At 39.1% G+C, this 22,757-nt stretch overlaps 1 protein-coding gene across 2 annotated transcripts; it reads right to left on the reverse strand.

The window, feature by feature from the left end:
* Window positions 1-293: 293 nt before the first annotated feature.
* On the reverse strand, window positions 294-11,265 carry LOC114240524 (clavesin-1). 2 transcript variants are annotated; one of them, XM_028171096.2, is made up of 7 exons: window positions 11,219-11,265; window positions 9,415-9,547; window positions 5,557-5,710; window positions 2,829-2,933; window positions 2,012-2,159; window positions 1,716-1,932; window positions 294-983 (listed from the first exon to the last, which is right to left on the reverse strand). In XM_028171096.2, the coding sequence occupies exons 1-7, from the start codon at window positions 11,222-11,224 to the stop codon at window positions 829-831; spliced, it is 918 nt and encodes a 305-aa protein (XP_028026897.2). In that variant the 5' UTR covers window positions 11,225-11,265; the 3' UTR covers window positions 294-828. The 2 variants fall into 2 exon arrangements, with proteins under 2 accessions (XP_028026897.2, XP_089589797.1); XM_089733671.1 differs by lacking the exon at window positions 2,829-2,933.
* Window positions 11,266-22,757: the final 11,492 nt, after the last annotated feature.

A 22,757-nucleotide genomic window follows, 5' to 3' on the forward strand; every position in this document is an offset into this window, starting at 1 on the left:
TACTTGGGTCCGCGGTCTGCTCCCAACATCTGCAGACCAATCAATCAAAATATACTTTTATGCATATAGATTGATATTTGAAAGAAAATCAGATTTGATTTATTCCTCATCTAATAAGTAGGCAGTACTTTTGGTCAGTAATTTTGCCATATTTCACACACATCTTTTGCATTAACTTGCCTGGCCGCTCGCAACTAGAATATGCCCTAGAATAGGTAGGGAAATATATAAAAGGACTATATTTTACACGGAAATACACTCGTATGTACTACGAGTATATGGACAGGTGCAAAACATTGTCACTCAGTTTTAGCTAAATATGAGTTTTATTGTAATTCTTTACATATGTCAATATATCGACTTAAATATACCGAGATGTTAATAATAATATTCACTATTTTGATTGAAAGATCTTCGTTTTTTCTACATCTGTAGTAGACATAATTATGTCGACGAAGTCTCGTCAACAAAATTAGATTGTCCTTCTGATGCTGATATGAAAATATTTAAAAACGCTTTTTGCATTTTTTTTAGAGCATCCAAAAATTCGTTACAGCGTGGGGTCAACGGCCTCGTGTGAACGCGGGGAGCGTCCGCTCAATGCGTTCACTTCAGATTGCGGGTCACTTTGCTTAATCTATCAAGGGAATCTAATGTCCCATTTGCGTTAGTAGTTAATTCACATTTTCGCTTTATTTTTCATTTCATCACAACTTCAAATAAGTAGCTAGTGATGCTGGATCTCAAAGGAATGCTGGTAATGCACAGAGCACAGCCAATCCCCAATCTACCGAGAGGGATTCCCTCACACCCCGCTTGCATCTAATGCTAATCAATTTCCAGTTTCTTGAAGGAGCCCTCGACACTATCAAAGAAATCAGCTATGGTCTTCGGTTTTCCAGGTCTTAGTGCTTCAACGATCCTCTTCTTGTTTTCCTCGACGAAATAATCTTCGTTTGCTCGTATTTTTTCTAATGTATCTTCTGTAAATAGATTTGATGTTGAATTTCTTTGTTCAAGGTACACAAACAGTGGTCGTACTGCAGCAATACAAATCAATGCAAATAAAACCCGTCCCTGATGCAATCGTCAAGTTAGGGTAAAATTAACTTTTAAAAAAATATGAGTGATGTCATAAAATTCTTCGGAGCTTTTTAATTGAACATAACATACGAAACGAAGAGAGAACCGAAATCTCTGAGTATATCCAGAGATGCAAAATATTCCTGAACTCACAGTTCAGATTAGGACTACAGATAATCCAAAGTTTTGAAGTCGTCGTGGCCGAAAGGATAAGACGTCTGGTGCATTAGTGTCTAGCGATGCAACGGTGTTGGAATCCCGCAGGCGGGTTACCAATTTTTCTAATGAAATACGTACTTAACAAATGTTTACGATTGACTTTCACGGTGAAGGAATAACATCGTCTAATAAAAATCAAACCCGCAAAATTATAATTTGCGTAATTACTGGTGTTAGGACCTCTTGTGAGTCCGCACGGGTAGGTACCACCGCCCTGCCTATTTCTGCCGTGAAGCAGTAATGCGTTTCGGTTTGAAGGGTGGGGCAGCCGTTGTAACTATACTGAGATCTTAGAACTTATATCTCAGGGGGGTGGCGCATTTACGGCCACGTTTACCACATTACGTTTTTAACCCTAATCTAAGCCCTTTCTTTATAGACTGTTAATATTGCTCTTTCGCACGAGTACTTACGTTGACACTCCTCTAAGCTCTTAAACTTGCCACCAGCTTCCTTAGGTAAGATATCAATATCAATGATCTGCTCTAATGTGTTGCTACCGTTTTGATGGACGATGAATTTCTGAATATTCTCATTCTTGTAGAACGCTTTTGTGAGTGTGTTCACGCGGTCCATGAACGTGGGCGTATTTATGAAGTGCAGACCATTGAATTTCGCTAATAATGAATCCTGAAATTCGTGAATGATTTTCTTTAAAACATAACACAATGCTCGTGTGGGGGGGCATTACCTATTGAAATGTACTTACAGGGAAATAAGCTACGAACTTTTGTATATTCTGTATATCCAATTTGGACAGTAAGCCCATTTTTATTCCTTGTAAATCGAAGATGAAGATCAGTCCTGGCCATGTTCCCTCCTCGTACTGCCATAGGTCCAGCATCATAAAGACACCCCTGGTTGATTAAAGGCATATGAGTTGAGAGGTAGGTTTACATAATTTGTGAATGTGGTAAACGCAGGACACGTCATTGGACAACCTTCCGGTCCGAAGGACATAAAATCCGTTGTAATAGTTTAATTGAGACTTCGACTTTATATATAAAATTGGATAAGTCTAGAATACCTCCGAGTATTTTTTACTTAAGAGGCAAAGTGAAAAAACTCCAGAGGTGTATAAGGGTGAAGTTTTATTAATTTTCAGAAATCTTGTTGCACAATCCGACTATATACTCTCTCATCTGTAATGGTTTAAATTTGCGCCTAAAATATTCAAAAAAAGGTCAGGAACATAAAATTTCGCGTGACGTCATATGAGGCCAAAATAGACAATGCTCTAACAATAAACATAAGATCAGCTACATAAATGCTAATACATACAATGCGTCGTGATTGGAATTTAGTTTCGCATCAGAAATAGGAATATTAGAATGTTGAGTGAATCTAAATCGATTAAAATCTCACTGATAGTATTTTAATCATCCATTGAATTTAGTGAACATTCCCAATAGCTAATCTTCACATTGTTATTAACGTCCGATTGCTAGCCTCAACAAAAAAAAAATCACAGTCAATCAACAGAAAAATATCAGCAGGGTAATATTAGTAATACAAAATAGTCGTACTTAACAGCGGTGGCGAAGTCAAACTTGTTGACATCTGTGTCCAAAATCCTACCGTAAAAGATCGCATCGCCCCCCTTGGAGCGATTCGGTAGGATAGTGACGAGCCTTAAAGAAAGAAACAATAGTCTTAAAAGATGAATGGAAAGGAGAAACCCCATTCTGGGCCTAAGCGTTACACGAATGGGATATGTACCAAAAAATTCGTCTATTTTGCTTAATTAACCTGTTGAAATCTTAGCTTCATTGGCAATGGCCAAGTATAGAAAATAAGTTGAATTCAATTTTTTGTTTTAAACAATCTTTGTAAACATCTGCAACACTTATTTCAATATACGTAACTAGCTCCACAAACGTGCGGATTAGAATTAGAGCATCCATAAAATAGGATCGATTTAGTGGAAATCGAGTGTAAAAAATAATTAATACTCTTTTGCTTTAGGATAAATGACTGTTTTTATAGGTATTTTAATCAATGTAAATAGAGTATGGCCATCGAATCGTGACACAACTACTTACAATGGCGACAATTCAAAATATCTACAACTGACAACATTTAATATAGCATGAAAGGATAGTTTTGAATTTTTATATTAATGTGAATAAGCCATAGAAAAACACAAATGTATTAAATCGTGTTAAGTATTTTTTTTTTAATTTCTTTACGGCCAATGGTACAAGACCTTATAGCATTCGTGTTATGTTATCTTTAATGTTGCCAACTGAAGATATTTTGGATTGCCGCTATCTAGTTGTGCCATGATTCGCTGGCCAGACTATAAACTTAATCTCATTGAATAACGTAACGTAAAGCACCAAAATCTACTAACAAAAATCATTAAAAGAAATAAATAACTGTGCCATTTAGTTATGACACGAAATCATGTCGGCAACTGCGGCAATTCAAAATATTTTCAACTGGCAATCTTAAATATAACATGAAAAAGTCGATTTGGTACTTTGAGTTTTTCTATGGTGTAGTTACATTAATAATTTTACTGGTGGTAGAATCTCTTGTGAGTCCGCGCCTCCCGCCCGCCTATTTCTGCTGTAAAGCAGTAATGCGTTTCGGTTTGAAGGGCGGGGCAGCCGTTGTAACTATACTGAGACCTTAGAACTTATATCTCAAGGTGGGTGGCGCATTTACGTCGTAGATGTCTATGGACTCCAGTAACCACTTAACATCAGGTGGGCTGTGAGCTCGTCCACCCATCTAAGCAATAAAAAATAAAAATATAAAAGGCATGAAATAAAATGAAATGAAATGTGATGAGATAATATGGGAGCACGTAATTATTTATATTTTATATAAAAAAGTTATCATATAAATATAGTTTTTCATATAAAAAAGTTTTCATTAAAATTAAAATAAGACTGACCTAAAGGTCTTAGTTACCAGATCATAAAATACCTTAAAAAATCATATCGTGCGCAGCGCGTTTCGCATTACGTTGTTTTTAATTTTTGGCTTTCGTTCGTTTTCGTAAACAACCTAATGCGCGATTTCTCGTAACAGGTTACATTTTTATTTTCAAAGCAACCTGTTGCTGCAACAGGTTTCGTAAAAAATTACTCATCTTTAGTAGAAAACAGCCTCAAAAATATCGTTTTTATTAAAATATCTCGAACAATAAACATAACCTAAAATGTAAACATTGTCTGATTTTACCAATTTGGCCATTGCTGGGAGACCTGAAAATTGGGCTCATGAAACCTTCTTAGGTATTGTAACTTATGCCCAAATTCTAGCACTGTAACGCCAGGCCCAAGTTTGTATGGATTTCGGGTTTGTCCTTTAGAGCTTATGTTTGACTTTTGAATATAGAACTTTTCTGTGAAAGCGCTGATAAGATTAGGTCACTTAAGTATTTCCCCTTACATCCAATAATAATAAATGTTCAATAATCCTATTTATTATTAGAATGTATTTCTATATCTTTTCTTTGACTATACCTGATAAGCAACGTGATATTCGCCTAATTAAGTGCTTGCTGTCTTCAAAATAATCGTATTGGTAAAAACTTGTATTTGACAATATTGGTGACTATTTTAATACATGTTTTCCCTCGTGAAAACTCACGGCAGTTATATATCGAAATTGTTTATTGCTTCTGTTTTATTTAGAAATTATAATTATCAGTAGAGAAATTCAATTATCTCAGTTAAAATTAATTTTGAATACACCCAGCTCATGCAAACTAATATCCTTTTCCAAATGGAGTTCAGTTCCAATTAAATCCAATCGAATTAAATTAATTCAGCTTCTAAAATACCATACGATTTTTTACTAGAGAATTCGGTCTTAATATGGATTTTCCAGTAAACGAAGAAAGGAATTAGATTATGTTAACGCCTTTGCCGTATCTGCGTGTCGTCTATAATCTATAATAAGCGAACTACTCTGTAATTTAAATATAATCTGTCTCTTAACATTTTTACGAGGGAACAATTCCCGCTTCTTATTCTACCTACTTCATTCAATTTATACAAGCTTCTTGCTTCTTTACAAATGTACTTCATTCAATTCATCAAAAATACAAAACTAAACATCTCTACTCTAACAAATAATTGTCTAATATAAAATAAAATGTCGTAACAGAAAACAACGGGATTTCATTGTATCATCAGATACAGATTACAGTAATTAAAATAGACGTCCGTTGACTATTGTAGGTTCAGAATTCCTCATTGTATCAGTATGGAAAAAATAAAATATATGGCAATACTTTACGCGGTCAGGAAGAAATTTTCAATATCCTTATTTAAGCTTCGGTCCTTGAAGAAGGATGTAAACAACGTCCTTAGGGTATACTGATTATCGATCTCCTGTTTGGAGACTTGGATGCTGCGGTCACATTTGTGGTAGATCAGGATCAGATCTAGATCTGGAATATGAAGAAACAATAAAAGTAAACAGTAGAGTACCTTTTTCTTTAAATTATAGAGCGCACCTTTTTATTTATTAAAGTTAGTAAAATTTTATTCATTCTCTTCGATATTTCGGTAGTATAACTGTGTATTCTTCTTCGAATGAGGTTTTCAGTTTTTCTGAGATAGAAAAGCCACAATCAAAGCCCTTCCGTTAATTTATCAGCGTCTGTTTTCTATTGCAAATAGTAAATGTGTTTTTTTTTTCAATCATTAAACAGTTTCCGCTGATGGTTCTTGTTCACCTGATGGTGGTCTGGAAGAGATTGCTCTTTCTTGGTTTTATTTTCTACCTAATCGCCGGTAGCCTGTGGGTTATTCCAGCTATGAGCAGAACGACAAGTGAGCTCACGGGCAGTGCTTCGCTGAATCTACCACCGGATCAAAATCACGACCTACTGAGAAGGGGGAAAAATTCACTGGGTAGATAGTTCTTAGCGATAAGACTCACACCTTGTATTTTATTTATTGATATCGCACATACGGTTCAATAACGTTACTTATGCAAATTATGTAACTTTTCAGGAGAGACTTTGGAAAATTCAACATCTTATTATATAATTCTTATATAGTTCTAGGCTGTAGAAATAAAATGATGATATTTAAACTGCAACTTTAAGCTTCATCAGTAAAAGCGAATACCGCTGGCGGGTACCAATTTTTCTAATGAAATACGTACTTAACAAATGTTCACGATTGACTTCCACGGTGAAGGAATAACATCGTGTAATAAAAATCAAACCCGCAAAAGTATAATTTGCGTAATTACTGGTGGTAGGACCTCTTGTGAGTCCGCACAGGTAGGTACCACTGCCCCGCTTATTTCTCCCGTGAAGCAGTAATGCGTTTCGGTTTGAAGGGTGGGGTAGCCGTTGTGACTATACTGAGACCTTAGAACTTATATCTCAAGGTGTGTGGCGCATTTACGTAGTAGATGTCTATGGACTCCAGTAACCACTTAACAACAGGTGGGCTGTGAGCTCGTCCACACGTCTAAGCAATAAAAAAAAATAAAAAAAAATCTTTCTCGTCTCAATAATAAAAAATGTATTTTCTCATACTCAGTTCAGTGTTAAGAAAAATTGCATAAGTGACTTTATAGTACCTTATGTGTGATATATGAAAAAAAAATCATAAATTTGCTATTAAATTGTGCAATAAATCATATTATATTCTACATTTTTTAAGACGATTTTATTAAGTTGACGCATACATAAGTACGTACTATCTATGTACAGGAATCTTTAAGAATTATATTTACAAGCTTAGACATGTCCTATTAACTTGAAAATTTGCACATTTATCAAGAAACGATGACAAGATGACAAGAGAAGATGCATATGACTAGGAGATGTATAGAAATGGTAGTGCAAGGTAGAGGGGGAAGAGGTCGACCAAAGAAGACATGGATGGAGTGTGTGAATGACGATATGAGAGAGAGAGAGAGGAGTGAGTGTTGAGATGACGGCTGATAGAAGATAATGGAAGAGATAAATTAGCTGTGCCGACCCCACCTAGTGGGATAAGGTGGAGAAAAAGAAGAAGATGATAATTCAATCAATTTATTATGTTGCCCTAACAGCCTGGCCGGATTATCGGAGTTTAAACGTATTCTTTTAAGATTAAGCTCTATTTATTTGTACTGCTCTAGATGGACAGATTTATTTTTATTGCTTAGGGTGGTGGAGGGGTCACATGCCCACCTGGTGTTAAGTGGTCGCCAGAGCCCATAGACATCTAAAACGTAAATGCGCCATCCACCTTGGGATATAAGTTCTAAGGTCTCAGTATAGTTACAACGACTGCCCCACTCTTCAAACCGAAACGCATTACTGCTTCACGGCAGAAATAGAAGGGGTGGTGGTACCTAACCGTGCGGACTCGCAAGAGGTCCTACCACCAGTAATAATGATGAGTTCAAGCCCTAAAATTTTTTAAGTGGTTGGTGCTGATGATTAGGGACGCATTACAGTTGGTGGCATGAAAATCACCAACCTCCGATACGCCGATGACTACTCTTCTACTACTACTACTCTTCTTGCAGCGAATGAGTCGGAAATGGTTGCGCTTCTAGACCGAATGGAGCGGATAAGCAAGGAGATGGGACTTTCCATAAACAAGTCCAAAACCAAAGTCATGGTGGTGGATAGGTCTGGAAAATTGGAACTCACTGGCGCATTAGACCTAGAAATAGTGGACAATTTTAACTACCTGGGTTCCAACATCAGTAACAATGGCTCGTGCGAGAAGGAAGTGCGCCAGAGAATTCGTATGGTTAAGAGTGCCATGACTCAGCTCGGAAAAATCTGGAGAGATCGCAACATATGCGTAAAGACTAAAACCAAACTGGTACGGACTCTAGTCTTCTCGATTTTTTCGTATGGCGCTGAGACGTGGTCACCTAAATCTGCAGGCCGTAGACGCATTGACGCCTTTAAGATGCGGTGCTGGAGAAAGATGCTGCGTATTCCGTGGACAGTATTTCGGACCAACGTATCAATCTTGCAAGAACTCAAAATCTCCTCGCGGCTGTCATCCGAGTGTCTTCGCAGAGTCCTTGAATACTTTGGTCACATCGCACGGAAGGATGGTAGCAATCTCGAGAGGCTCATTGTGACTGGTAAGGTAGATGGGAAAAGACCTCGGGGGCGCAACCCAATACGTTGGTCCGATCAGATCCACACCGCTCTTGATTCCACTTTTGACAACGCCCTCCACACCGCCAGAGACAAAAATGGATGGAGAAAGATCGTGCGTGCGAAGGTGATACAAAAGGGTGGTCACGACCGTCAGCAATGAGGAATACGACGCAAGGAGGAGGGCTGATGATCATAACGCGGTATCCGCCAGCCAACTTGAAATATGAGGTCTACTAATCAATTGTACACCGGTTATATCAACGTTCGAACCAGAACGAATAGTGGAAATATGTGGGAAGGTCTCTCGAGTAGACCAATCGTCTTCAATTTCAGTAACACTACCTTACACAGCTTATGTTTCCACTTCGATATGTGAAAAAGAAAGAGTGAAATATAATTTCGCTATCTCCCTCGGACTCCCGCACTCAGATAGATCTTATGAACCGTTAATTATTTATTTATTTGCTTATTTTTAAATATTTATTTGTTTCTTCGTTTATGTATTAATTTATTTAATGTCAGCTGAATTATGAATACAAAGAAATACGCAATAGTTGGCACAACATCTTGGCATTATAAATAAGAACAATTGTAAAATAACGCAATGAAAATTTTTGCGACCCATCCGCGTTGTAATCGTCAGTTCTTAGCCAAAGGATCCCACAGACACAGCCCACTGAATTTCTCGCCGGATCTTCTCAGTGGGTCGCGTTTCCGATCCTGTGGTAGTTTCTGCGAAGTTCCTGTAACACAAGTTCTTTACGAACTTATCACGGGACCAGTTAACGTGGCGTGATTGTTAGTAAATATTTATAAATATTTACTGTTCTTGCTAGGGCTAGTGTTAGCAACACTCCCGGTTTAAGCCCCGTGAGCTCACCTACTAGCTAAGGTTACGCTGAAATAGCCTCTCAAGGCGTCATCAGCTTAGGTAGAGAAAAAAGCCAACGTAGAGAATTGAAATGTTCACTAACACTTTTAATTAAAGTTTCCAAGTATAAATTGAAGCAATTTCAACATACCGGTAAGGTTCTTTGGCAGATGCGGTTGAGTGTCCAACCATTGGCGTAGCTTGGCAATATCATCTGCAGTGATACCAGTCGGCTTACTATACTCTTCCTCCAGACTAATTCGCTTTCGCGCCGGCATTTTAGTCTGTAAAATTATACAGATAAGATATCATTTATTATCTGTGCTGTGCCAGCCTTGAAGAGCTCATGCAACTTTCGGATTAGATATTATTGTAAACAGTTTGTTGGTTTTAAATTTCAATGCAAGGTATTATGTAAAAAACAAAAGGTTTTTTTTTTATTAATAAATTCTACCAAGTATTTTATGAATACGCTTTTATTAGCTTCATACGTATGTTAGTATGTAAGGGAATCTTTGAACATGATTTTGACCACTTTTAAAACGTCGGATTAACTCTAAATTTGGCATACTTATTAAGGACTGATGACAATTCAATATTTTAAGCAGTTTGATCCGTTATCCTTACAAGGATAATCAGAAAGAGAAGCTGACCTCGTAATAACTGTTTAGAATGGATTAAAATCGCTGCTTCTTTGACGCATCTAATAATTTCGCGCCCATTTTACTGGTTATCATATCAGTTAGTACAAAGCCAAGAAAGCCGACCGCCAACTCATCGATGCGTTTGAGATGTGGTGCTGGAGGAAAATACTCGGAATTGATTGGACAGAACGAAGATTTTTTTTATTTATTACTTAGATGGGTGGACGAGCTCACAGCCCACCTGGTGTTGAGTGGTTACTGGAGCCCATAGACATCTACAACGTAAATACGCCACCCACCTTGAGATATAAGTTCTCAACGGCTGCCCCACCCTTCAAACCGAAACGCATTACTGCTTCACGGCAGAAATAGGCAGGGTGGTGATACCTACCCGTGCGGACTCACGAGTGGTTCTACCACCAGTAAGCAGCAACGAATCTATTCTTACCGAGCTTAGGATTTCGATACCACTCAGCGCGTAGTTTCGAGTTGTCCAAAGACAATATAGGAAACCTGCTGGTAATACGCAAGGTATGCAGAAGAAGGTCCAGAGGTAGAAGTCCTTTTTTTATGATTGAAGGATTACTGGTGGCCCGGAGGCTTTTCCTGTTTCATCAGGACAGATGGGCAAGCAAAGGCTCAGCCAGGAGGGGCGGGATTTGCTAAAAGCTGCCCGAGCGCCTCCGAAGGAGACCTAACAACTCAAGAGCAACTGCTTCGAGGGAAAAGTCCAAGGGCTGACCAGATATCGGATATACCTAGACCAGATATAGATCGGACCAGATATCCTCTATCTCAGTCTTACCACCTCAGTCCACCACTTAGATCCAGGAGAAAGTTCCCTCAAAGGCTCTCAGCATTGAAGCTTATTGACGCAAGGAAGAGAGATAGCAGTTACTATTTCTAAGAAAGGCTTAAAGTTCAAGTAGTAATGGTATTTTTTTTCTCTCCTACCTATGCTGATAGCCTCGAGAGGCTATTTCAGCTTCTCCTTGACGTGTAGGTGAGCTCACAGGGCTCAAACCGGGAGTGTTGCTAGCACTGGCCCCTAGCAAGAGCAGTGCTTCGCAGAATCTACCTCCGGATCGGAAACGCAACCCATTGATGATTGATCCGGCAAGAAATTCAGTGGGATGTGTCTGTGGGTTAATTTACTCGTCGAGCCCTTCATCGCAAACGACGGGTTCGGCGAGGACGGTGACCGGTGCCTGAGGTACCTACCTTTAATGGATCGGGAGGGTCCATAATGACGTGGATAAGGTGACGGTGGTTAAGGAGAAAGGTTAAAATAAAATAAAATAAAAAACTAACCTCCATGTGTTCTCACTAAAGTTTTAAATGTAAATGTATGTGATAAACTGATACTCGATAATGAATATCTATTGAAACAAAAATCTTAGGCTATATCTCCAACTGTGGAAACATTAAAAAATATACGTAACATTTACGAAATACGATTCAAATTTCAATAACCTAATTTCATGGTTTATCAAAATTTATTCAAGAAATATTAGTATTTTACCGATAACAAAGCATCATATCTTCGAACTTCATGTCATTACATTATTAATTACAGTGTACTTAGATTGCAATCAGCATGATCGATAGTGTGTCCAATTCCGGAATAAAAATAGCCTGAAACTAAGCCAAAGACTATTAAGGTTGTTTTTAATGGCTCCAATGCCTTTTTTTTTTGTTAGGAGGAAATCACCGGACTTCTGCCCTCCACTGGGGATGGAGGGCGGGGCATGTCGGAGTTGAACCGACTAAAACCTTCTGTCGCTCAACAACCACCATCCAAACCTCGCATGAGACAGAACTCATGAAAAGGTAAAAGGGGGAAAGTGAAGTGTTTATTGCGGAGCACATCTCACCCATCACCCTCCCCTGCGGGACGCCGGACTGGGCTCCAATGCCTTAGGCACTGATTTTGCCAATGTCAAAGATACAAAAATGACAGGTGCTTACATAAAATATACTATTAGGATTCATCGCTTAAGCTAGGGCTGTCCAATTCACCATTAACTGATCGCAAAAAGAAACCTAATTTCATAGTATAACTATACGGGCCAGCACGCACATCATATTGCATACCGATGCATTTTATATCAAAGTCATTCATTTTCCACTCAGTTCGTGTACTGCCATCAGCAAGGCGTCACGTACTGGCATAATTTTATTTTTATCACATAAACAGTCACCAATCAGTGTAAGCATATCAATAAACAATTACTCAATATTGGAGTTGTTATCATTATCACAACAGAGGGTTGTGTGGACAAACCGTATAGTAACATTAAACAAAAGAAAATTGTCAAATGTTTTTGCCTTGAAGACTTATAACGGTGCCTTTATGCTATATGGTCCGATAGTACAGCTGTCTCATTAAGGCAGGTATTCGAGTCTCTTGCGAGACCTCTGTGTCGGGAGGTTAAAGGACCCACGAAACCATCACCTTTTTTTTCCTACCTATGCTTATAGCCTTGAGAGGCTATATCAGCGTTGCCCTGGCGTGTAGGTAAGGTCTCGGAGCTCAAGCCGGAGGAGTTGCTAAAACTGGCCCTAGCAAGAGCCATGTTTCGCAGAATCTACCACCGGATCGGAAACGCTACCCACTGAGAAGATCCGGCGAGAAAATCAGTAGGCACTCTTTCCCGAAGCATTTCAAACTTACCATCTTTTCCCTACATAATCGTTGGTAACCTATTTCTTTTCTTATTGCTTTTGTAGGCAGACGTGCATTAACATATAAACGGCATGATATGTGCGTGGTAATGATGTTTAAATTAAATTTGTAATTGGAGGTCATTTAAAACGGTAAATGATTTAGATTGCTGTCCTATAAAAACGGTATAGAAGTACCTACCTGTACCAAACCGCAATAACTGTCATGAGAACATTGCTGAACATAGGTGGAAGAAGCCCAACCCAAGATGTACAATGTCAATCGCATACCCGGTCGCATCTTTTTTGTTTTCCTACCTATTCTAGTAACTTCGAGGGGTTATTCTATATTCGCCGAGCTAATAGGTGGGCTCACGGGGCTCAAAACGGAGGTGTTGCTAACACTGACCTTAGCAAGAGCAGTGCTTCGCAGAATCTACCACCGGATCAGAAACGCGACCCACTGAGAACATCCGACGAGAAACTCAGTGGAGTGTGTCTGTGGACTGGGTTGAAAGATGGCTTTTTGCAGTACAACGGCTGCCCCAGTCTTCAAATCGAACCGCATTACTGCCTCACGGCTGAAATAGCCAGGGTGGTGGTGCCTACCCGTGCGAACTCACAAGACGTCCCAATACCAGTTTTTGGACCCAAACGAACTTGCTATGGGTCCTATTGTGGATTTCACTGTTCATTCGAGGTCGTGTTAAGCTAAAGCGGGGTAAACAAGCAAACAAATAAAATATATTTTCCTTTAACTAAAACTTCCAGACTAACTGGCTAATACACTAACTAATTACAGATAGAGATCTGCTGAAAAAAAATCTACCACCGCATCAGAACGTCGACCCACTGAAAAGATCCGATGACAAATTCTATGGGTTAAGTTGCACGACGAATTCTTTTTTTTTTTTTATTGCTTAGATCGGTAGACGAGCTCACAGCCCACCTGGTGTTAAGTGATTACTGGAGCCCATAGACATCTACAACGTAAATGCGCCACCTACCTTGAGATATAAGTTCTAAGATCTCAGTATAGTTACAACGGCTGCCCCACACTTCAAACCGAAACGCATTACATACTGCTTCACGGCAGAAATAGGCGGGGTGGTGGCACCTACCCTTGCGGACTCCGATCGCCGATGCATGGAATGGCTTTAAGCATCGAGCACCGAGTAACGCTTTACAATAATAGGGCTTCGGTAATCAATAAACATAAGGCCGTGAGTCTAATCAACAATTTAAACAATAATTTTTTTTAAATTCCTTGCGACGAGGTCTTGTACACGATAATTATAATGAAACAAGCTGACCCGGCATACTTCGTAGTGCCTCAATCGATAAATAAAAGACCTAAACTTTTGTATAAAATAAACAAAATCTTATAAAATATAATCAAAATATAAAATAAACAAAAGTTATCCGTCCGACGGGGTACACATCAAAGGAAAAACAAAATTGTTATTTTTATTTAATTCCGAGCATTTTCATATTTATCTACCTTTTAAACTTTCTCTGGACTTCCACAAATAATTCAAGATCAGAATTAGCCAAATCGGTCCAGCCGTTCTCGAGTTTTAGCGAGACTAACGAACAGCAACTCATTTTAATATTATAGAAGATAGATAGATTATAATAATTATAGTGAAATTGTATTTATATTTAAATTGTTGAATTACTCTGTCTGACCTGTGATCTATTGGACTGATAACGAATTGCATTTTTTCAACTACATATTGCAAACGTTTTTTTTTTTTTTGTATCTTTCCTTCACCTATTAGCTTATAACTTAAGGAGCTATTCCGGCTACACGCGGACGGATAATGTTTTATTTAATTTTCTTTATTGCTTAGTTGAGTGGACGTGCTCACAGTTGACCTGGTGTTAAGCGGTTAATGGAGCCCATAGACGTCTACTTACTTCGCATCTTATATCGCAATGTAAATGCTGCCACACACCTAGAGATATGAGATCTAATGTCTCAGTTTTTACAGTACAGCGACTGTCCCATCCTTCAAACCGAAGCGCATTACTGCTTCACGGTAGGAATAGGCAGGGTGGTGGTACCTACCCGTGCGGACTCACAAGAGGTCCTACCACCAGTAAGAACATCACTAAAGTTTGCTGCAAAGGCGTCATAAGTAATAAAAAATACTTTAATTAGAGTACAAATTTCGTTAAGATAATTTATTCAATCGAAAAATAATTCTGGAAAAATCATTAGTGCGGTCTTCATCTGAGCAGCAACATTCCATTGTCGGAGACGTAGTTCGAGCCGGTTATGCTTCTAGCTTTGTCACTCGCCAGGAACAACATCAACTCAGCTATTTCCGATGGTTCTCCTAGTCTCTTTAATGCCGTGGCAGCCTTAAAAATTTCCCAGGTAATTGGAGTATCAGAATTCTCAAGGATATCAGTTAAAACAGGACCTGGACTGATGATGTTGGCTCTGACACCATGAGGAGCTAACTCCAAGGCAATGCCACGTGTAAAATGATTCAAACTAGCTTTCCCCATGCCATATGCCAGTAATCCTGGCAACGGTACCATGATTCCACCGATACTGGATACGTTTATGATGTTTCCCTTTGTCTTGATGAGGTGCGGAGCTGCGAGGCTCGTTATCAAAATTACCGCTCTCAAATTAGCCGCTGTGACTACGTCGTACGATTCAAGGAGGTTGCCAGCGAGCAGGGACCCGGCTTTGTTCATTGCAGCGTTGTTAATGAGCACGTCTAGCTTCCCGAAGGCGTCAACGGTTTGCTGGACGATGGTCTTCGCGTCGTCGTCTTTTGAAATGTCAGTTCTTATGACGAGCGGTTTTTTGCCGACTTGCGCACATTCCCGGGCCACGTTGTCCAGTTTCGTAACGTTTCGACCTACTATGGCCACGTCCGCACCTACCTTAGCGAAGTGTACGGCGGCAGAGGCACCGATACCTGAGCTGCCGCCGGTGACGAGAACCACTTTATTTATGAAACTCATAACGTCTACTTCGTCCAAAGCCCCTGCGTAAACTGAAAGGTATTTATTGGGAGGCCAAACGTTAACCCCTTCGCTATCTATCACAAACAAACAAATGAGACATTTAGTGAAAACCATTCATAAATAATCACTAACATACCTAAACGACATGACATGTGCGTGGTAATAAATATTGTGTTTCCAATAGATTTTTTGTTTTGTTCAATTAATATCCAGACTTATTTTCTGGTTAAAAGCTGCGTCCGGGCCGTTTTCTGGGCAGCCCCGCTGATCTAGAGCAAGCACCCTGTATCAAAAAGTTGTCAACAGCTGTGGCGAGTATATTATTCGGCCAATCTAAACGTACCATCATAGTTCTAATACTGGAACACATCGGGTTAATTAAAAACAAGGAAACTCATAAATCTGCTGTCATATTGGAGTCGGGAGCTAATTTCACAAACAACACGTAGATAATTACTAGAGGTCGGAGTAGGTAGATTGACTTAAGGTCGTTGACGTCAAACGTAGAGGATAATATGGATATGCCCCCAAAATACCGGAACTTCATATTTATTGTGATATTTGTTCCGGAATTTTTAAATTAGCATGAATCTGTGTTTAAGGTGAAAAACTTATTAATAATATTAATCTACGCTATCAGCGCTAGCTAAAGGTGAAAGAAACCAGTATTTTATTTTATACAAAAACGCCTTGAAATAGTTGCACCGTATTTTGTCCCTTTCTGTTGAATTAGAAATGACGCTTGTCAGTATGAGACAAAACTTAGACAGGGCTTTTTGTTACTTTATCTCATAAATATAGAAATTGTATCCGATGAGGATAAAAAATTATTTTTTCAATTTAAAAAATAATCATTATGTATAAAATGGAATGTCCATATTATAATATCTTAATGCAAGTATAGAAAATCAATCTACCTACTCCGACCACTGATAATAACAATAGGGGTTAAAATATAAAATTGCCATTTTTTTGTTGTTTTGTTTTTATTTTTTTTATTATTGCTAGATGGGTGGACGAGCTCACAGCCCACCAGGTGTTAAGTGGTTACTGGAGCCCAAAGACATCTACGACGTAAATGCGCCACCCACCTTGAGATTTTATTGTATTATGTAGTTCGAATTTACTTAAAGAACCTTAATGGTTTGGGATTTTTGAATTAAACTTTTTTCAAATGGTACCTATGAGGTTCTTCTTTTAAAAAGTGTGCAAGATTCGACTATCGACTTTCATATTTTTTTTTTATTCAGCTTAGACAAGAAAGATGGATACTTCGAAAATTCGAGTGATTTTTGAATACGAGTTCCGACGCGGAACTAACGCTGCAGAAACAGCTCGCAATATCAATGTCGCGTTTGGAGAGGGGACTGCTAATAAACGCACAGCGCGATTTTGGCTTAAGCGCTTTCGTGATGGAAATTATGATTTGAAGACCGAACCACGTGGAAGACCATGTGGATAACAATGAATTGAAAGAGATGGTCACATCTGATCCGAGTCAAATTACCAAGGAATTAACGGCATATCTTAGTGGCATCCAATCCGAGCCAAACTACCCAGGAATTAATGGCATGGCTTGACGTTACCTTACTAAGATTATGGACTCATTTACGTCAAATCAATAAAATAAAAAAATATGAAAAACTGGTGCCTCGTGATTTCACTGATCTGCAGAAAGAAACGCGTGTTGAAACTTGTTGAATCGATACAGAAATGAAGGAATATTGGATCGAATTGTAACTTGTGATGAAAAGTGGATTCTTTACGATAACCGTAAGCGAAAAATGCAATGGTTCCTTTACTCCTTTACTGTGCACGCGGTCAGACTGTGGAATTCGTTGCCGGCTGACATCCGAGTTTGCAAGTCTGTTTCTGTTTTTAAATACAAGGTCAAACAATTCTATCTCTCATCAACCGAATGATCATTGTTCTATACCTACTCTTCTTATATACTGTGTTACTTATAATATTTTGTATTCAAGTTTAACAATATTTGCTATGTGTATGTGCATTACTATAATTCTCATGTTGTATTTGTTATTTTAGCTGTTCTACACATACTCATCACTTTTAATTGTTATTCTCATAATCCTCTCGCAGGTCTGCTGGAAGAGATTTCCTAAAGAAATAAGCAGTGCCTTTGTACATAATTTTCCTATTACTCTGTACTATGTCTTCTTTTTTGTGTGTACATAAATAAATGAATAAAAATGGTTGACCCCAGGTCAAACGTCGCAAGTGTCCTAAAGCAACGCATACCAATAAAAAGGTAATGGTAACTGTTTGATGGTCTCAGCATGGTGTTATTCACTATAGCTTTCTCCGATCTTATCAAACAATAACGGTAGATGTCTACTGTACTGAACTCCGGACAATGATAGCAAAACTTGCAGTGAAACAGCCCTGACTCATGAATCGATCTTCACCATTATTGCTCCATGATAACGCGAGACCTCATACAGCACGAGAAACCGTTTTAACTCTACAGGAACTGCAATTAGAAACCATTCGTCACCCTCCGTATTCGCCAGACCTTTTGTTTAATTTTTTTTGTTTAATATAAATATAATTTTTTTACTAACAATCACGCCACGTTAACTAGTCCCGTGCTAAGTTCGTAAAGAACTTGTGTTACAAGTACCAGATAACGGAAATAAATATAATATTTTTATTATACACATACATATATTTAATATACACCCATAACCCTGGAAAGACATTTATATTTATCATACAAATATCTTCCCTTGGCGGGATTCGAACCCGCGACCCCCTTGTGTAGTGACCATGTCACTTACCACTACACCAGACGGCCGTTAAACCTTGCTAAGACGGACTACCATTTTTTTCGTGATTTGGACAAATTTGTACGCGATAAAAAGTTTTCTTCCCAGGAGGCAGTACAAAATGCTTTCACCCAGTTTGTAGAATCTAGATCAACAGAGTTCTATCGTAAAAGCATAAATGACCTTCCTATTAGATGGCAGCAATGTATAATAATGGTAGATATTTTGATTAAATAAATAATATGTTAAATGAAGAAAAAAACGAATTTCAATTTTTCAGTACAAATCGGCAATTTCATATTTTAACCCCTAATATTATCCGCCACTATAACCCGAGACTTATCAAAGACGATATTGAAATAGTACATTGTGCACCATTTTCCGCATTTTCCATTTTCCAAATTTCCAACTTTTCTCCCTTGGTGCACATACTATTTTTTCTCCTACCAAGCCGAAATTTCGTGGAGTACCGAGCCGGGGTCCAGGGGCGAAGCCCCCTTGGGGTCCAAGGGCTAAGTCCTGGCCGGGGGTAGGGGGGGCGGAGCCTCCCGTACTCACAAAAAAAACAATTTAACTGTTTTTTTTATTTTTAAATAAACTTCTACTAATTAAATAAGAACTGTCTGATGAACTCATCTTTGTTTGATACTTCACTATTAAATTTTATTGCCTTTTGTTTATTTTACTTTTACACTAAACACAATATTGCAAATTACCCGAACACAACAATGACGGAGAATTTTAGGTGCATGAGAGCAGACGTACCCTGTTTTCCAATTACAGCACAAGAGCGCATTATGCGGCATAATGCTCAACGATAATATACCTAAACAAAATTTCGATCAATGCCAACTTAAAGAAAAAACACTTGTCAATTTTCTGTCACTGAGTCGGTATCGATTGCGAGTATCACGCGAGAACAATACTTTTGAGTGCTCGATTGTGCGAAGCGTTGCTGTAGTTGAAACATTCAACGTTGAGCATTATGCCGCATATGAGGTGTTTCAGGATTATCCATTCATTCTGGGACACCCTGTAAACTCGTTTGTACGACAATACAGGGTGTCCCAACATCGAGCAATAAGCCTACCGTTGTCTACTTACCGTTGTCGGAAGGCTTATTGCTCGATGCTAATCTGAAAGTATTTTTATAGTTTCCAATCTTATCATTCGTAAATTCGTATCGTTATTGACTTTATAAGTATTTCGAAGATAGTTTTAAAGTATTTTAAATGCTTCTAAGACTGTCACAGTCAGTGATGTAGCTTTAATTTGTCTTTATAAAAAAACGCATCGAATTCTGTAGACGGGATCACCATCTACTTGGTTTTTTTCATAGTTATTCGCTGGTAACCTAAAGGGCTATTCCAGTTTCGCGCAGAATGTTATGTGAGCTCACGGTCTCAACTTGAGAGAATTGCTGACACTAGCCCTAGCGAGAGCAGTGCTTTGCTGAATCTACTAACGGATCGGAATCGCGACCCACTGAGAAGATCCAGTGAGAAACTCAGTAGGTAGATAGCTCTTAGCGATAAAACTTACTCCTCGTGAATCGCAACGAGTATCATAGTCATTAGGCCACGGATATTCCCAATGGTCCGGTTTTGGCTACGTAGACACGCACGTTTGACGATGCAGGCAAAAAAAATGATGCGAATGTGATACACATTACTAAACTACGCTGTAATGGTGTCTTATGTGTCTTAAGTAATAGAAACCACTTTAATTATACGTAGTTCAAATTTCGTTAGGATAATTTATTCAATCGAAAAACTCAAACAATTGAAAATGCATTAGATGCGGTCTTCATCTGAGCAGCAGCATTCCATTGTCGGAGACGTAGTTCGAGCCGGTTATGCTTCTAGCTTTGTCACTTGCCAGGAACAACATCAACTCAGCTATTTCTGACGGTTCTCCTAATCTATTTAAAGCTGTGGCGGCCTTAAAACTGTCCCAGGTAAACTGGGTATCAAAATTCTCAAGGATATCGGTTAAAACAGGACCTGGACTTATGATGTTTGCTCTGACACCATGAGGAGCTAATTCCAAGGCAATACCACGCGTAAAATGATTCAAACTAGCTTTCCCCATGCCATATGCGAGTAATCCTGGTAGCGGTACCATAGTTCCACTGATACTGGATACGTTTATGATGTTTCCCTTCGTCTCGACGAGGTGCGGAGCCGCGAGGCTCGTTATCAAAATGACCGCTCTCAGATTAGTCGCTGTGACTACATCGTACGATTCAAGGAGGTTGCCAGCGAGCAGGGACCCGGATTTGTTCATTGCAGCGTTGTTAATGAGCACATCTAGCTTCCCGAAGGCGTCAATGGTTTGTTGGACGATGTTCTTCGCTTCTTCGTCATTTGAAATGTCAGCTTTAATGATGAGCGGCTTTTTGCCGACCTGCGCACATTCCCGGGCCACGTTGTCCAGTTTCGTAACGTTACGACCTACTATGGCCACGTCGGCACCTTCCTTAGCGAAGTGTACGGCGGCAGAGGCACCGATACCCGAGCTGCCCCCGGTGACGAGAACCACTTTATTTGTAAAACTCATAACGTCTACTCCGTGCAAGGTCCCTGCGTGAACTGAATGGTATTTATTGATACGACAAAACGTTCGCCTGTTCCTTATCTATTATCTATTACAAACAAATAAGCGAGATGACGAGTCGTTTAGTGGAAACTATTTATAAATACGCACTAACATAATAATATACGACATGACATATGCGTGGTAATAAACGTTGTGGTTCTAATAGTTTTTTTTTTTTTGTTAAATGTAAATTGTAAAGATAGACAGTAATTTAAGGTCATTTAAATTGTTAAATTATTTTAGATTTTTTTATTTTTTTTATTTGACGTCCTCTTCCGCTTCAGTTTGATTTTTACGGCCCACCCGGTGTTAAGTGGGCACTCAAGCCCATAGATATCAACCATCTACTTTAAAACTTGAGTTTTCAGTCTCACTTATTGCAGTACAACGGCTGCGCACTCTTCTAACCGAATCGCATTACTGCTTCACGGCAGAAATAGGCAGGGTGGTGGTACATACCCGTGCGGACTCACAAGACGTTCCATTACCAGTTTTAGGACCAAAACGAACTTATTAAGAAAGCTTGCTATGGATCTTATTATGGATTCCATTGTTCGGTTGAGGTCGTGTTAAACTAATACGGGGTTGAACAAACAAACAAACAAACAAATAAAACATATTATATTACTGAAATAACAGACTAATAGACTAAACTAACAAACTACAGACAGATCTGCAATGCCTTGAATAACCTAGTTTATTTGATGGATAGATGGATGATCTTGGTCACGACCCTCGTACATTTTTTTCCTACCTAAGCTGATGGTCTAGAGTCTAGAGAGACCATATCAACGTAACCTTAACTAGTAGGTGAGCTCACGGGGCTCAAACCTGACGAAGTTTCTAACACGAACCCTAGCAACAGCCGTGCTTCGCAGAATCTACCACCGGATCGGAAACGCGACCCACTGAGTAGATCCGGCGAAAAACTCAGTGCGCTGTGTCTATGGGTTAATTCGCTCGTAGAGCCCTTCGTCGCAAGCAATGGGTTCGACGAGAACGTTGACCGGGGTACCTAAAAGCACCGTTAGTGGATCGGGAGGATCCGAAATGACGTGTTTTGAGCGACGTTCATTTGGTCCGCAGGATCGGCTATGTAGTTTCCGGCGGCTACGATGAGGGGATTCGCGTGTCATGCCGCTTTATCGAAGTGGCGCATTGATGCCGACTGTAGATACTTACTGATGGACTCTAGGTCTAGGACGTCGTGCAGGTCGATGATCCTGACGAACCCGGGGCTCCGATAGCTATCCTGCAAAAGCGGGATTGAATAGTTTGAAGGGGTTTCAAGTTAGTGCGGGCCGCGTGAGCGAACACTACACTTGATAGGTCATGACGGCGCAAGTTTTGTAGAGTGTCACCTTATTTCTAAGGGACAATTTACTTCGCCTGCAAATAATCGGATAGACCCTCAAACATGAGGAATAGGCCTGCCTTGCGATTCTGTAAGCGTTGTTTAACAAACTCGCACGTGAATTTGGTGTGAGTTTTCAAATTGGCATTCTGTAAATTTCATTGTAGTGCCGAATCTACACTAGCGCCCCTCGCGGGAGATCAGAAGTGAATTGAACTAGCAAGCGTGAGTTTTTTACATAAAATGTATGAGTTGATGTTTGAAACGGCATTCTGTAGTGAAAATCACGTTTAATTTCGACAAGAGCTTCGCATCGCAACATCATTTTATTTGTCAAATCAAAAGTTAGTGTTTTAAGTGTTTGTTGTGAGTGAGAATATACGAAAACGTAATAAACCGCTGTTAATTATTAAAAAAATACTATTAATTACCAAAATTGCACTTTAAAATAACTTTATTC

Source organism: Bombyx mandarina, chromosome 16 (genome assembly GCF_030267445.1).
Source record: "Bombyx mandarina strain Sakado chromosome 16, ASM3026744v2".
NCBI lineage: Eukaryota > Metazoa > Arthropoda > Insecta > Lepidoptera > Bombycidae > Bombyx > Bombyx mandarina.

What these genes read in the sequence shown, in the direction of transcription:
- LOC114240524 (XM_028171096.2), bottom strand. An exon ending in TCTGCCAAAGAACCTTACCG is followed by an intron (nt 5,711 to 9,414) that starts GTATGTTGAAAT and finishes TTCATATTCCAG; the next exon opens with ATCTAGATCTGATCCTGATC. An exon ending in GAGCTTAGAGGAGTGTCAAC is followed by an intron (nt 984 to 1,715) that starts GTAAGTACTCGT and finishes ATCTATTTACAG; the next exon opens with AAGATACATTAGAAAAAATA.